Raw genomic sequence first — 15,474 nt, forward strand, 5'->3', positions numbered from 1 at the left:
CAGTGGCCGCTCCTTTAACAGTTACATTCACAGTGACCTCCCCTTAAACAGGGACCTTCATAGAGCTCGCCCTTTTAATAGTGACCTCCACAGTGTCGCCCATTTAATAACAGTGACCTTCACTGTGCCCGCCCCTTTAAAAACAATGAACTCCACAATAGCCACCCCTTTAAGCAGTAAAGAAAAATGGCTGGGTTGTTATAGAAACCTGGAGTAAAACAGTTTTTATGGCAGTTGGTATTTGAAGAGAAAGACTTAAAGGCTTTGGGACTCTCTCAGGAACAATACATCCTATAGAGCTGAGACCCGGTCTAAAACCTTCCCGGACACCTGATGTACCTGTGTGCCAAATTTCGTGACGAACGGTCCAGTCGTTTGGTCGCGCATAAAGAACGTTTAGATACACAGACAGACAGAAATTAGTTCATATATATATATGAGACTAGCAAAAGGACCCGGCTTCGTACGGGTATATTTAATCGATTGTGCCCGCCCCTTTAACAGTGATCGCATCTTTAACAGTGACCTCCATAGTGCCTGCCACATTAACAGTGCACGTCCCTTTAACAGTGATCTTCACAATGACCGCCCCTTTAACACTGACAACCCTTTTAACAGTGACCATCATAGTGCCCACACCTTTAACAGTGAATTCCACAGTGCCCGCCCCTTTAACATAGACCTCCACAGTGTGCATCCCTTTAACATTTACCACCCCTTTAACAGGGACCTTCATAATGGCTATCACTTTAACAGTGACTTCCACAGTGCCCGCCCCTTTAATAGTGACCTCCACATTGCCAGTCCCTTTGTGACCACCCCTTTAACAGTGACCTCCACAGCGGCTGTCTGTTTAATAGTGGCCCCTTCCCCCCCCATGCATTTAGCAGTATAGTTGTTATATGACTGAATATTTAAGGACCCACAAACTGATAAAACCTGTGATCATTTGTTATGGCAAACTGAAGTAGGACCTGCGAGCTTCTATTGGCTGATAAGGGACATGTGACTGTGTAAATGGCAGTTCAGATTTAAGTGAAAGGCTTGCTGGCTTCTATTGGCTAATGCAGGTAATTTTTTAGGAATCTCTCAGGAACGGTACGTTCGTCGTGTAGCCCTAGCCTAAAGCTGACTTATTGCAGTGAAGAAAAATGGCTGGGTTGTTATGGAAACCTGGAATAAAACTGTGTGTATGTGAAAACTAAGAGCCTGTGAGCTTCTATTGGCTGATAAGGGACATGTGACTGTGTGCATGGCAGTTGGGGGCTTGTATCATAAAAATTAGTTTCTGTCTGTCTGGACGTTCTTTATGCACAACCAAACGACTGGACCGATCTTCACCAAATTTGGCACACAGGTACATCAGGTGTACGGGAAGGTTTTAGACTCGGTCTCAGCCCTCTAGGACGTACCGTTCCTGAGATATTCCCAAAAAATGAGGACCCCCCCCCATACAAGCCTTCAAGTCTTTCTCGTCAAATCCCAAATGCCATAAACACAGTTTTACTACAGGTTTCCATAACAACCCAGACATATTTCTTTACTGCTTAAAGGGGCGGTCACAGTGAAAGTCCCAGTTAAAGGGGCGGTCACAGTGAAAGTCCCAGTTAAAGGGGCGGTCACAGTGAAAGTCCCAGTTATAGGGGCGGTCACAGTGAAAGTCCCAGTTATAGGGGCGGTCACAGTGAAAGTCCCAGTTATAGGGGCGGTCACAGTGAAAGTCCCAGTTATAGGGGCGGTCACAGTGAAAGTCCCAGTTATAGGGGCGGTCACAGTGAAAGTCCCAATTATAGGGGCGGTCACAGTGAAAGTCCCAGTTATAGGGGCGGTCACAGTGAAAGTCCCAGTTATAGTGGCGGTCACACTGAAAGTCCCAGTTAAAGGGGCGGTCACTGTGAAAGTCACAGTTAAACGGGCGGTCACAATAAAAAACACAGTTAAAGGGGCAGTCACAGTGAAAGTCACATTTAAAGGGGCAGGCACTGTAGAGGTCACTGTTATGTGGGAAACTGTTGATATTTTTTTTACGAAACATGGAAACATAAAATAAAATAGATGAAATATACCCGTGCGAAGCCGGGTCCTTCCGCTAGTCTCTTACATATATATAAAAAAGAGTTTCTGTCTGTCTGTCTGTCTGGACGTTCTTTATGTGCGACCAAACGACTGGACCGATCTTCACCAAATTTGGCACACAGGTACATCAGGTGTCCGGGAAGGTTTTAGCCCTCTAGGACATACCGTACCTGAGATATTCCCAAAAAATGAGACACCCCCCCCCCCATACAAGCCTGCAAGTCTTTCTTGTCAAATCCCAAATTCCATAAACACAGTTTTACTCCAGGTTTCCATAACAACCCAGCCATATTTCTACTGATTAAAGGGGCAGCCACGGTGAAAGTCACAGTGAAAGGGGCGGCCACGGTGAAAGGGGCGGCCACGGTGAAAGGGGCGGCCACGGTGAAAGGGGCGGCCACGGTGAAAGGGGCGGCCACGGTGAAAGGGGCGGCCACGGTGAAAGGGGCGGCCACAGTGAAAGGGGCGGCCACAGTGAAAGGGGCGGCCACAGTGAAAGGGGCAGCCACAGTGAAAGGGGCAGCCACAGTGAAAGGGGCAGCCACAGTGAAAGGGGCAGCCACAGTGAAAGGGGCAGCCACAGTGAAAGGGGCGGTCACAGTGAAAGGGGCGGTCACAGTGAAAGGGGCGGTCACAGTGAAAGGGGCGGTCACAGTGAAAGGGGCGGTCACAGTGAAAGGGGCGGTCACAGTGAAAGGGGCGGTCACAGTGAAAGGGGCGGTCACAGTGAAAGGGGCGGTCACAGTGAAAGGGGCGGTCACAGTGAAAGGGGCGGTCACAGTGAAAGGGGCGGTCACAGTGAAAGGGGCGGTCACAGTGAAAGGGGCGGTCACAGTGAAAGGGGCGGTCACTGTGAAAGGGGCGGTCACTGTGAAAGGGGCGGTCACTGTGAAAGTCACAGTGAAAGGGGCGGTCACTGTGAAAGTCACAGTGAAAGGGGCGGTCACTGTGAAAGTCACAGTTAAAGGGGCGGTCACTGTGAAAGTCACAGTTAAAGGGGCGGTCACTGTGAAAGTCACAGTTAAAGGGGCGGTCACTGAAAGTCACAGTTAAAGGGGCGGTCACTGTGAAAGTCACAGTTAAAGGGGCGGTCACTGTGAAAGTCACAGTTAAAGGGGCGGTCACTGTGAAAGTCACAGTTAAAGGGGCGGTCACTGTGAAAGTCACAGTTAAAGGGGCGGTCACTGTGAAAGTCACAGTTAAAGGGGCGGTCACTGTGAAAGTCACAGTTAAAGGGGCGGTCACTGTAAAAAAATCACAGTTAAAGGGGCGGTCACTGTGAAAGTCACAGTTAAAGGGGCGGTCACTGTGAAAGTCACAGTTAAAGGGGCGGTCACTGTGAAAGTCACAGTTAAAGGGGCGGTCACTGTGAAAGTCACAGTTAAAGGGGCAGTAACTGTGACAGTCACAGTTAAAGGGGCGGTAACTGTGACAGTCACAGTTAAAGGGGCGGTAACTGTGACAGTCACTGTTAAACGGGCGGTCACAATAAAAAACACAGTTAAAGGGGCAGTCACAGTGAAAGTCACATTTAAAGGGGCAGGCAGTGTAGAGGTCACTGTTATGTGGGACACTGTTGATATTTCTTACGACACACGGAAACATAAAATTAAATAGATGAAATATACCCGTGCAAAGCCGGGTCCTTCTGCTAGTATATATATATATATAAATGAGTTTCTGTCTGTCTAGACGTCTGTCTGGACGTTCTTTATGCGCGACCAAACGACTGGACCCATCTTCATCAAATTTGGCACATAGGTACATCAGGTGGCCGGGAAGGTTTTAGACCGGGTCTCAACTCTCTAGGACTTACCGTTCCTGAGATATTGCCAACAAATAACCTGCACAAGCCTGCAAGTCTTTCTCTTCATAGCCCAACTGCCATACACCCGGTCACATGTCCCGGGTGAATGGCAGTTGGGCAAGAGAAGCTCACAGACCCTTAGTCTCCACATACACACAGTTTTCATCCAGGTTTCCATAACAACCCAGCCATTTTTCTCCACTGCTGTAGGTCAACATTAGACTATAACGACAATAAGTCGCACAACTACGCTGCTACATGGATTTTTTGTGACTGTTGTGCCGCAGTTGCAGTGTGACACCATAGCCTATTATAAAAATTGTTGAGAAATGCTTTTCACGCGACACGTAGCATTAAAGGGGTAGGTACTGTGGAGGTCACTGTTAAAGGAGCGGGCATTGTGGAGGTCACTGATAAAAAGGGGCTGTAGAGATCACAGTTATTTGTCAATATTTTTTTAACGACACACAAACATTAAATGAAATAGATAAAATATACCCGTGTGAAGTCGGGCCCTTCTGCTAATAAAAATATATATATATATATATATATATATATATATATATATAAAATTGTTCTTTATGCGTGACTAAATGACCGGACCGATCTGCACCAAATTGGTCTCCGCTCTCTAGGACGTACCGTTCAAGAGATAAAAAAAATGAAAATATGGCACCATCACATGACCTGCATTAACCAATAGAAGCCTGCAGGTCTTTTTCCTCATATCCCAACTGCCATATACACGGTCACATGACCCTTATCAGCCAATAGAAGCTTGCAGGTCCCTCATCTCCACATACAGTTTCTATAAGAACCCAGCCATTTTTATTCACTGCTGTAGGTCACTTTCAAAAGGGGCAGGGCGGTGTGGATGACACTGTTAAGGAAGCAGAGTGCTGTGGACGTCACAGTTAAGGGGCCAGGCTGCTGAGGAGGTCAGTGTTAAGGGGCAGAGTGCTGTAGAGGTCACTGTTAAGGGGGCTGGTTATTGTGGAAATCACAGTTAAGGAAATGGGGTATTGTGGAGTTCACTAATAAAAGGGGTGGGATGCTGTGGAGGTCACTGTTAAAGGGGAAGGCACTGTGGAGGTTACTGTTAAGAGGGAGGGGACTGTGGAGGTCACTATTACAGGGGCAGCTGCTGTGGGGGTCACTTTTAAGGCAGCGGGGAACTGTGAAAGTCATCATTAAGGGAGTGGGATACTGTGGCAGTCACTCTTAAAGGGGCATGTGCTGTGGAGGTCTCTGTTAAGGGGGCAGGGAACAGTGGAGGTCACAGTGAAGGGGTCGATCTGCTATTGAGGTCAGTGTTAAGGGGCGGGGTGGTGTGGAGGTCACTTAAGGGGGCGGGTGTTGTGGAGGTCACATTTTAAGGGATCGGAGCTCTGTGGAGGTCACTGTTAAGGGGGTGGGTTATTCTGAAAATCACTTAACGAGACTGGGTACTGCGGAGGTCACAAATAAAAGAGGGGCTACTGTGGAGGTCACTCAAAGGGGCAGGTTATTTTGGAAATCACTGTGGAGGTCACTTAAGGGAGCACCGGTGGACTGTGGAAGCCACTATTAAAGAGGCAGCTGCTGTGAAGGTCACTGTTAAGGCAGCAGGGTACTGTGAGGTCACTGTTAAGGGAGCAGGGTACTGTAGAAGTCACTGTTAAATGGGCAGGATACTGCAGAGGTCACGGTGATTGAGAACACTGTGGATACCTTTTAACCTCACACACAAACATTAAATGAAATATATGAAATATACCTGTGCGAAGTCGGGTATATTTGCTAACATTATATATATATATATATATATATATATATATATAAACACACACACACACATACATATAGTGGCTGATAACAGAGAGGAGCAGTGCACAGCCTGACTGAGTACCACAATACTAATGAGGAATATGCAGTCAGCTCACATGCATGGTCTTGAGAAGTATATGAATAGTCAGATGACAAGTCTTTATTACTATGGTGTGTGATTGCTCTTGTGAATCACTGGGATATAATCCAGGAGGTCGATGGGAAGGTGACATACACAGAAGGCTCTATGCTACACAAGAGAAAGGGAATGAGCATGCTCTGAGGAGTACTAGACTGTGAATGATGATGTAATGTGTGTGGGCGGGGAAGTATCATAGGTAGAGCAGTAGGGGGCATGGAGCAGCACCGATTGGAGGGGCAGTAGGAGGATACAGATAAGAGCAGCTTCATCACTGCCAACACTCCCACAACCAGGAAGTGAAGAACCAGGAAAAGCTGGCTGCATGGGAGAAATGAGGAGAGCTCAGCTGTATCAAAACATGCATCAAGGTGCTCATATAGCTTTAGTTCATCATAAAATATGTATATTTTCATAGACTCTAAAAACCCTTTTAACCTACCCAAAAATGGAATAAAAAGTGATCACAAAGTCATACACACTCCAAAATGTTATCAGTGAAAAGTAGAGATTGACCCAGAAAAATGAGCCTTCACAGGTTGGAATAAAGCAATAAGAACCCCCCCCCCCCCCCCCCAAAAAAAAACAACCAACAACAATTTTTTCAATATTAAAACAGAAGAAAAGCTATACTCGTTGTAATCTTACTGACCAAGAGAAAAAAAGGAAACAGGTAATTTTTACTGCACAGGAAATGCTGTAAAAACAAAACTTTTAAAACCTAATTGTGTTTTTTTCCCCCATTTCCAGCACATTTGGAATATTTTTCCAGCTTCCCACTAGTATGCAATATTAAATGGTGCCATAAGAAAGTACATGTCCTGCAAAAAAACAAGCTCTCACAGCTTGTGAATAGAAACATAAGAAGAATTATGGCTCTGGGAAACAAAGGAATAAAATAAAATAAAAAAAAAGGAAAAATCGCTGGGCCCTGAAGTGGTTAAGTATGTTAATAAAAAAAAAAAATCTTATTTTAAATGTCTCAGGCAGTTATGCCCAAATGTAAATGCATACATAATTTGCATTGTGCAGTAAAGGGACCAACTTCCCATAGCATAAACTCTCAAACCTCCTACTCCCACATACTTTTCTAAACTAACTTTCTCTTTGGAAAGTGTATGAAATCCATTTTGGGAGACAAAGACAGGCTGCTTATTCGCTGAAGGGCAATTCACAGAAGTTTATAGAATTTGGAGGGGGGGGGGGGTCTCAGAGAGAAACAGAAAGACATAACGCAGGAATGATTTAGCAGCTGCTTCTTATTGCCCGACAGGGCCAGGATCCTGCATAATGTTAACTGGCTCTGTCTATAAAGGAGAAGGAACTAGCAGCGGAAGAATGAGAAAGGATGCCCAGAGTGGCTTGGGCCCACCCTCTCTCATTTGCATATGGAGCAATAATATTGCTAAGTGTAAGGTAATCATTATATTCCGCTAAGCTAGACCTACAAGGCACTGCACCCTGTTTAATACGAAAATTCTTGGTGACAGACTTCATTTAAAAAAGTTAACTTGTTTGCAGCAGATTACCTGATGGTATTATCTGAAGAGCCGCTCACAACTAAACGATCCCGGTACTGTAGACAAGCAATGCCACGTTTGTGCCCATTTAGTGTGCGGACAAACTCACAAGTACTAGTGCTCCAAACCTAAAGAGAATAAGTAAAAAGGTATGATTCTGAAGTAGAAATAATGCTAGTAATAAATTTCTTTTAACTCTTTCCTACATCCTTGATACTAATAGTTTGATCTCAGCTTATGTAACAATGACAATCACAGTTTTAAAACAAGTCCATGCTCAAGGTTTTAACGGTGATATATAGTGCGTTAGAGACCCATTCAAACACCAGTATTTTTAGTCCGCATCCGATCTGTATTTTGTGCAGGTTGGATGCAGACTCATTCACTTCAATGGGCCTGCAAAAGATGCAGACCGCACACCATGTGCTGTCCGCATCTGTATGTCCATTCCCAGACACCCACAAAAAAAATTATAAATTGTTCTATTCTTGTCAGTTTTATGGACAAAGATAGGATTGTTCTGTAAAGGACAGGACCTCCCGTTCCATAAAATGAGGAACACAGCTGATATCCGTGTTTTGCAGATCTTCAATTTGAAGGATACAGCCATGTACATTAGACCTTAGAAACATGTCTTATTGAAAACTGCATGTACCTGCAGCTTTATTTCTCGACTCGATTTCTAAATAAACCAATTTGCGATATATGACGAATAAAGCCTCAATTTTGGTCCTGTTTTAAAGTTTTCAAAATAAAAAAAAGTCTGCATAATTACATAGTTGATACGGTTGAAAAAAGACATAAGTCCATCAAGTTCAACCAAGGGATAGGTGGGGACGCGAATCCCAGAAGAAAGTGAGACTCTACACGTTTTCATAAGCATTCATGTTGTTTATTTTTGAGAATTCATCTAAACCCTTTTTAAAACTGTCCACTGACTGGCCTAATGATTGTGCTTCTTTGGACAATAACAACTGTGAAAGAACAATTATGTTTGGGCTTCCCTAATCTTTTTATTCAGCCATATTATTCCCTGTTTCATTTGCACAGCTACATGCCTTTTACTCAGAAGCATAGGGCATCTCACTTTTGTCAGCACTGTACTGCTGTGACCTCCTTTCCTTTACTTCCCACTATCTTTGTTTTAAGTTCCTGAGGTCACAGAACAGATGAGGATGGACAAATCACAGACACACAGGAAGCTCCTATGATGTTCAGAAGCAGTTTTATTAGGCTTAGGATCTCAGCTAGCTCTGACACACCTCCACTCCCTCTCAGGCGTCTTGAGTTTGTTACCAGGGATGGATCTTGCCTGACAACAGGCAAAGGACAGCAACTTAGGTTAAAGTAAGACCCCTATTAGTCATAATAAAAAATACCATTCTCTATGAAATTAAAATGACAGGCTACGCAGGTAGAGACAGCTTGTTTCTACCTGTCAAATCGTACAGATCCCCAGGGGACTATAGCATGGACTTCTGTGCATTCTAACTTCCTCCATTAAGCAGAGATCATACTCACTCTCTCACATATGGGGGTACTTTTTCCCTAAAAAGAAGTGAGAAGATGAGCGCTTGCTCATTTAATCTCCTCACTATGCCTAATTAGGCCATGTAATGACACCATGACCCAGACATTTACTAGCAGCCTGATCAAGCCTCCAAAGAACTTGCACCAAATATACCACAATCATCAATAATGTTTACATTTTACAATGTCCCTATCCTATCAATACTTGATCTAGAGAGTAAAATATATGGAAAGCTTCTCTAAAGATACCCATTACACGCTGCAGTAATATCAATATCATCACTAGAGAGGATTTTTTTTTAAATATATTTCTGACATATATATATCCTCTGGATAGGTTATCATTATCTGACTGGTGGGGGTCCTGGGTGTTGGACCAGCAGATCAGCTGTTCGAGCAGTTTTTGCAAAGTCATTTTAGACATTTAATAGTAAAATAAGGTCTATAGGCATAAAAAGTATAGTTTGTAATTGGACTGAACTGGCTGAAGGACCATGTCCAGAGAGTTGTGGTCAATGAGATTCTGAATGGTCCCTGGTTATAAGTGGCGTAACCCCAAGGTTCAGTGTTGAGACCTCTATTATTTAACTTATTTATTAATGATCTAGTTTTGCAAGTGTACTGTGCAGTGTATGGAAGATGTTCATAAACTTACCAGCTAAGGGAACTTTCACACTGGCATTTTGGCTTTCCATTTGTTAGATCCGTTCAGGGCTCTCACAAGCACAGATCAGTTTTGCCCTAATGCATTCTTAATGGAAAAGGATCCGCTCAGAATGCATCAGTTTGCCTCTGTTCCGTGTCCATTGCCTGCAGAGTTTTGGTGTCCGTCTGACGAAACTGAGCCAAATGGATCCGTTCTGACACACAATGTAAGTCAATGGGAAGGGATCCGTATGACACAATCTGGCCACAGTGGACACAGTGTTTGGGCATCAACTTGGCAAATGAGGTTCAATCTGGATAAATGTAATGGGTCACTTACTAATATTGTGAGGCACATGTAATTCTGGATTGATAAAACTGTATGGCTCACGTCAACTACCTCCTCACATAATGAACAACATGAGGTTAATGTGAGGCACCTGATGAAGTTACTTTCTATAAGGGTTCATTCACACGTCAGTAATTGCGGACCCATTCATTTCTATGGGGCAGCACGATGTGCTGCCCGGATCTGGAATTGCGAATCCGCACTTCCGGGTCCGCAATTCCAATCCCCAAAAATATAGAACATGTCCTATTCTTGTCCGCGATTGCGGACAAGAATAGGCATTTTCTATTAAGTGCCGGTGATATGCGGTGATCGCTGATGTCCGTGTTTTCCGGATCCACACACACGGACATGTGATTGGACCCTTAATGTGAGGCATGTGGTTTTATCAGTTTGGACTTCCATATGCCTCACAATAATGATAAATGTATTTATTTATTTTATGCACTTACAGGTGAAACTCCAAAAAATGTAATATTGTGCAAAGTTCATTTATTTCAGTAATGCAACTTAAAAGGCGCAACTAACATATGAGATAGACTCATTATGTGCAAAGCGAGATATTTCAAGCCTTTATTTGGTATAATTTGGATGATTATGGCTTACAGCTTATGAGACCCCAAAGTCTCAATTTTGAGGTCCCCTTTGCTCAGGGGGTATGGATGAATTAGCTGACTAGAGTGTGACACTGAGCCTGGAATATTAAACCTTCTCACAATATTCTAATTTTAATCTGCATTAATGAAACAAATGGACTTTTGCACGTTATTCTAATTTTTCGACTTTCAGCTGTATATAGCACTACTATATTCCGCAGCGCTTTACAGACATTAACATCCAACTGTCCCCAATGGGGCTCACAATCTAAGTTCCCTATCAGTATGTCTTTGGATTGTGTTAGGAAACCGGAGGAAACCCACGATAAATAACCGCATAATGTACCTAACATTAACCCCATGTTGCCCATGATGTGAGGAGGTACATGATGGGGTTACTTACTATTAATGTGATGCATGTGGAGGTCCAAATTAATAATGTCATGTGCCTTACATTAATAGTAACTCCTTCATGTACCTCCTCACAAATGGGAAACATGGGGTTCATGTGAAGTACTTGATATTTACTATTTAACATGAGGTACATGGGTTCAAACGTATAAAACCTCGTATAATATAATATGAGGTACATATAGGTTCAAATTGATAAAACACACAAAAAATACTCACACATTAACATCATGTTGCCTGACAACATGAGGTTAATGTGTGGGAATTTTTGGTGTTTTTTTTTCGCGTGGAAACGAGTATCTCAATACTTTTTCTTGGTATCATGAAAACTCTAACATACATTTTTAACACATATGTGGATGATTATATATTAGATATACTTTTGGCCAATATTTTTTTATACAGGCCAATGATCAGGAAAGATTTTTAATGTTAAAAAAGTGTGTTCCCGATAATTGGACTATGTAAAAGTGCTGTTAGCAGCTCATCAGGTGATCACATCTTTCATGCAGCACCAAAAGTGGGATGTTCTGCTGACATTATGTAAAGTGAATGAGGAATGAACAATCCTAACATCCACCTTTAACTTTGCACTGGGCCATGTGAATGAGAGCCCAACAACTTGTTTATTGGGTGGTGTGATAAGACCCTAAGAAAGTAGGCAAATGTATTCCTTCACTGTATGTATATATATATATATATATATATATATATATAAAAATAATGGCAAATGTGGAATAGTAAATCCGTTTTCCTGTCGCTAGTGGTGTTGCCAAGTGAAACATGCTATGTGAGACTCACTGCCGGGTATACAATCTAAAAATTTTCCAGCAATTCCAAAGCTTTTTATTTCACAAACCTTAATTGTCCTATCACCAGAAGCTGAAACAATATATTTGTCATCAAAGTCAACAACGTTAACTGCTGCACGATGACCAACTAGAACGCGCCTTAGTGTGATATCTGTGGGAGATGCCATATCCCAGACAGCAATAGATCTGTCCTTTGAACAGGTAACCATTAAACCATTGCAGAACCGAAGATGAAGTACTGCTTCATTGTGATGAATGAGTGTGTTTAGCACCTCTCCACTATTAACATCCCAGACTCTAAAATATAAAAACAATCAACTTGTTAAATCAAATATCCAAGACAAAGGGACATGTAAAAGACTATTATATAGTAACTACTCAGATTGCAGCACTACTGATTTTTAATAACCAACTTGCATGTAGCACACTGAAATAAAGTATCATTAAAGAAGTACTCTGGGATTTAGGCTACATGCACACGACCGCGCTGTTTTTTTTGCGGTCCGCAAACGGCAGATCTGCAAAAAACAGAAGGCGTCCGTGTTGCCTTCCGCAATTTGCGGAACTGGCGCCGGCAATATAAATGCCTATTCTTGTCCGCAAATCGCGGACAAGAATAGGACATGTTATATATTTTTTTTTGCGGTGCGCGGAACGGAGACACGGATGCGGACAGCACATGGAGTGCTGTCCGCATCTTTTGCAGCTCCATTGAAATGAATGCGGACCCAAACAACGGCCATGTGCATGAGGCCTTAGTTGTCAGAAATCTTGATTCTTTATCCCCCTCAAGCAGGCTTAAATGGACCTAGGTCTTTTTTTCAGCCTTACAAACTGTGTCTCTATGTTTGCTAATGAATTCCACTTTTCTCATGCCTGGCTTTGCAGAGACAGTGCGGGTGGAGTTTCACCACATTGCAGAGTGTCTTGTGGGGGCAACCATGACAGATTTGTGACAGCTGTTGCCCTCTCACACTGCTGGGTCTCCATTGTAAGGCCCTTTTGCACACGGCCGTTGTGGTTCCGTTTGGTGCATTGGGGGCTGCAATTTGCGGTCACCAATGCACTGGCAACATCTATGCGGTGGCGGATCTAGACCCATTCAACTTGAATGGGTCAGTTATCCGTCCGGTCTACAAAAAGATAGAACAAGATCTTTTTTGCGGAACTGAAGCACATATCGGAACCCCACGGAAGCACTCTGTAGTGCTTCCGTGGGGTTCCGTACCATACCGCACTTTCTGGACCCATTCAAGTGAATGGGTCCACATCTGTGATGCATAATGCACATGACTGGTGCCCCGTGTATTGCGGAACCGCTGTATGCGGCCCACAATAGAGCCACGGGAGCACAACGGCCGTGTGCAAGAGGCCTAATTCAACTAGGGCCTGTCTTCTCTCTGTCAACTGTTATCACTCTTTACCCTGTCAGCTCTTACATGCAGGAGGTAGAGAGACCAGTGTGATAGTACAGACAGGCTGGGTGAGTCATACCAGGAGACAAAATGAAAAGGATCAAAATGTATGGTTGCTACTGAGTTAGGCCCCATGCACACGGCCGCTGTTCACAGCCGCGTGCGGGCCGTGGAACCGCGGCCTGGATCCCTCCTGAGAGCAGGAGCGCACGGCGTCACTGGTTGCTATGACGCCGTGCGCTCCCTGCTGCCGGCACAGTACAGTAATACACTGGTATAGATCATACCAGTGTATTACTGTATTGCAGCGGCAGCAGGGAGCGCACGGCGTCATAGCAACCAGTGACGCCGTGCGCTCCTGCTCTCAGGAGGGATCCAGGCCGCGGTTCCACGGCCCGCACACGGCTGTGAACAACGGCCGTGTGCATGGGGCCTTAGGGTGTAACAATTTACAGTGCTAAAATACTGGTGATGAGTTAGTATTACAGTATATGTCACATAATAATAATAATTAAAAAAAAAACTAGAGTGCTTTATTAAAATGCATATAAAATGCAATGTTAAAAACCTTTGATAATTTCAGTTGTGCTACTTTTTTTTTATAACTATATTTATCATATTTGTAATAATTAGAGAAGACAGCAGAAAAAGACAGCAAAAGCACTTTTAGATATTGTACAAATTAAAAAAGTTAATTAAAACTAGAACACACCTTACAGTGGAGTCTGAAGAACCTGTAACTATAACCCTTTCGTCGTACTGTAAACAAAGGACAGACCCTGTATGTCCGGTTAGGATTTTCAGACACTCCAAGGTTGTTTTGTCCCATATCTGTGGAAAACATTTCAAAGCAAAAATTAATTTTTATAAAAAAATAAAAATAAAAATATAAACACCCAAAAACTAGATTCTAGATTTTTCCCAATAATTACATTGAGTACAGTTGACTGTAATTGACTAATCTATATTTGCATATGTAAACCCTTTCTACTCCACAGGTTTATTTGACTTCGTTTTTGTTTTTCGCTCCCAGCCTTCTGAGAGGCATACCTATTTTTTTGTTTCCGTTCACATAGTCATATGAGGGCTCATTTTTTGCGGGACAAGCTGTAGTTTAGCAAACCACCAATTAATATAGCATAAAGTGTAGTGGGAAAAAATTGCAAAGGTGGTGGAATTGGAAAAAAAAAATTATATTTTGCCACAGTTTTACAGTTTACTGGCTTGTGATCTTGATTCTCCAGGTCAATACTAATCAGGCGATACCAATTTTTTATTTTTTTTTGCTGTAATTTTCTGGCCCCTATAACTTTTTTGTAGTTATGTGTGCGAAGCTGTATAAGGGCTTATTTTTTTGCAGGGTGATCTGTACTTTTCATTGATACCATTCTGGGGCATGTACAACTTTTTGATCACTTTTTATTCATTTTTTTGTGGGAGAAGCGACCAAAAAATGGCAAATTGGATGTTTACGCAACCGGCGATACCCATGTGTATTTTTTTAACCACTTCAGCCCCGCTAGCTGAAACCCCCTTCATGACCAGAGCACTTTTTACACTTCGGCACATACACCGTTTATCGCTCGGTCATGCAACTTACCACCCAAATGAATTTTGCCTCCTTTTCTTCTAGAGCTTTCATTTGGTGGTATTTTATTGCTGCTGACATTTTTACTTTTTTGTTATTAATCAAAATGTAACGATTTTTTGCAAAAAAATGACATTTTTCACTTTCAGCTGTAAAATTTTGCAAAAAAAACGACATCCATATATACATTTTTCGTTAAATTTATAGTTCTACATGTCTTTGATAAAAAAAAATGTTTGGGCAAAAAAAAAATGGTTTGGGTAAAAGTTATAGCGTTTACAAACTATGGTACAAAAATTAGAATTTCCGCTTTTAGAAGCACCTCTGACTTTCTGAGCACCTGTCATGATTCCTGAGGTTCTACAATGCCCAGACAGTAGAAAAATTGCCGCTGGCAGGCTGGAGATCCACTCGCTTACCTTCTGTTCCTGTGAGCGTGCGCGCCAGCGTGCGTTCACAGGAAATCTCGGGTATCGCGAGATGACGCGCCGATGCGTCCAGGAGGAACAAATCAACCACCTCCCGGACGCATCGGCGCGTTAGGCGGTCGGGAGGTGGTTAAATACATAATTTTTTTTAATTCTCATTTTGGGGAAAGGGGGTCGATTTGAACTTTTATATTTTAGTTTTTTGTAAAAACAATTTTTTTTACACTTATTTACACTTTAATTTATAGTTCCCATCGGGAACTATAACAATCAGTCATTTGATTGCTATTATCAGATTCGAAAATACAAGAATTGGAGTCTATCATGATTTTACTACTTTCCTATGGAGCCC

General features: G+C 42.8%; 1 protein-coding gene across 8 annotated transcripts in view; it reads right to left on the reverse strand.

Annotated features, from left to right (window-relative positions):
* The window catches only part of FBXW11 (F-box and WD repeat domain containing 11), a 510,738-nt gene that overhangs the window by 182,693 nt on the left and 312,571 nt on the right, over positions 1 to 15,474 (reverse strand). For all 8 annotated transcript variants that reach the window (XM_044280893.1, XM_044280896.1, XM_044280900.1 and 5 more), the window contains 3 exons: positions 13,819 to 13,937; positions 11,739 to 11,988; positions 7,358 to 7,476 (listed from right to left, as the gene is read on the reverse strand). In XM_044280893.1, coding sequence (XP_044136828.1) covers positions 7,358 to 7,476; positions 11,739 to 11,988; positions 13,819 to 13,937 — 488 coding nt within the window. The remainder of the gene's footprint in view (positions 1 to 7,357; positions 7,477 to 11,738; positions 11,989 to 13,818; positions 13,938 to 15,474) is intronic.

The sequence above is a fragment of the Bufo gargarizans genome, chromosome 2, assembly GCF_014858855.1.
Source record: "Bufo gargarizans isolate SCDJY-AF-19 chromosome 2, ASM1485885v1, whole genome shotgun sequence".
NCBI classification, from domain to species: domain Eukaryota; kingdom Metazoa; phylum Chordata; class Amphibia; order Anura; family Bufonidae; genus Bufo; species Bufo gargarizans.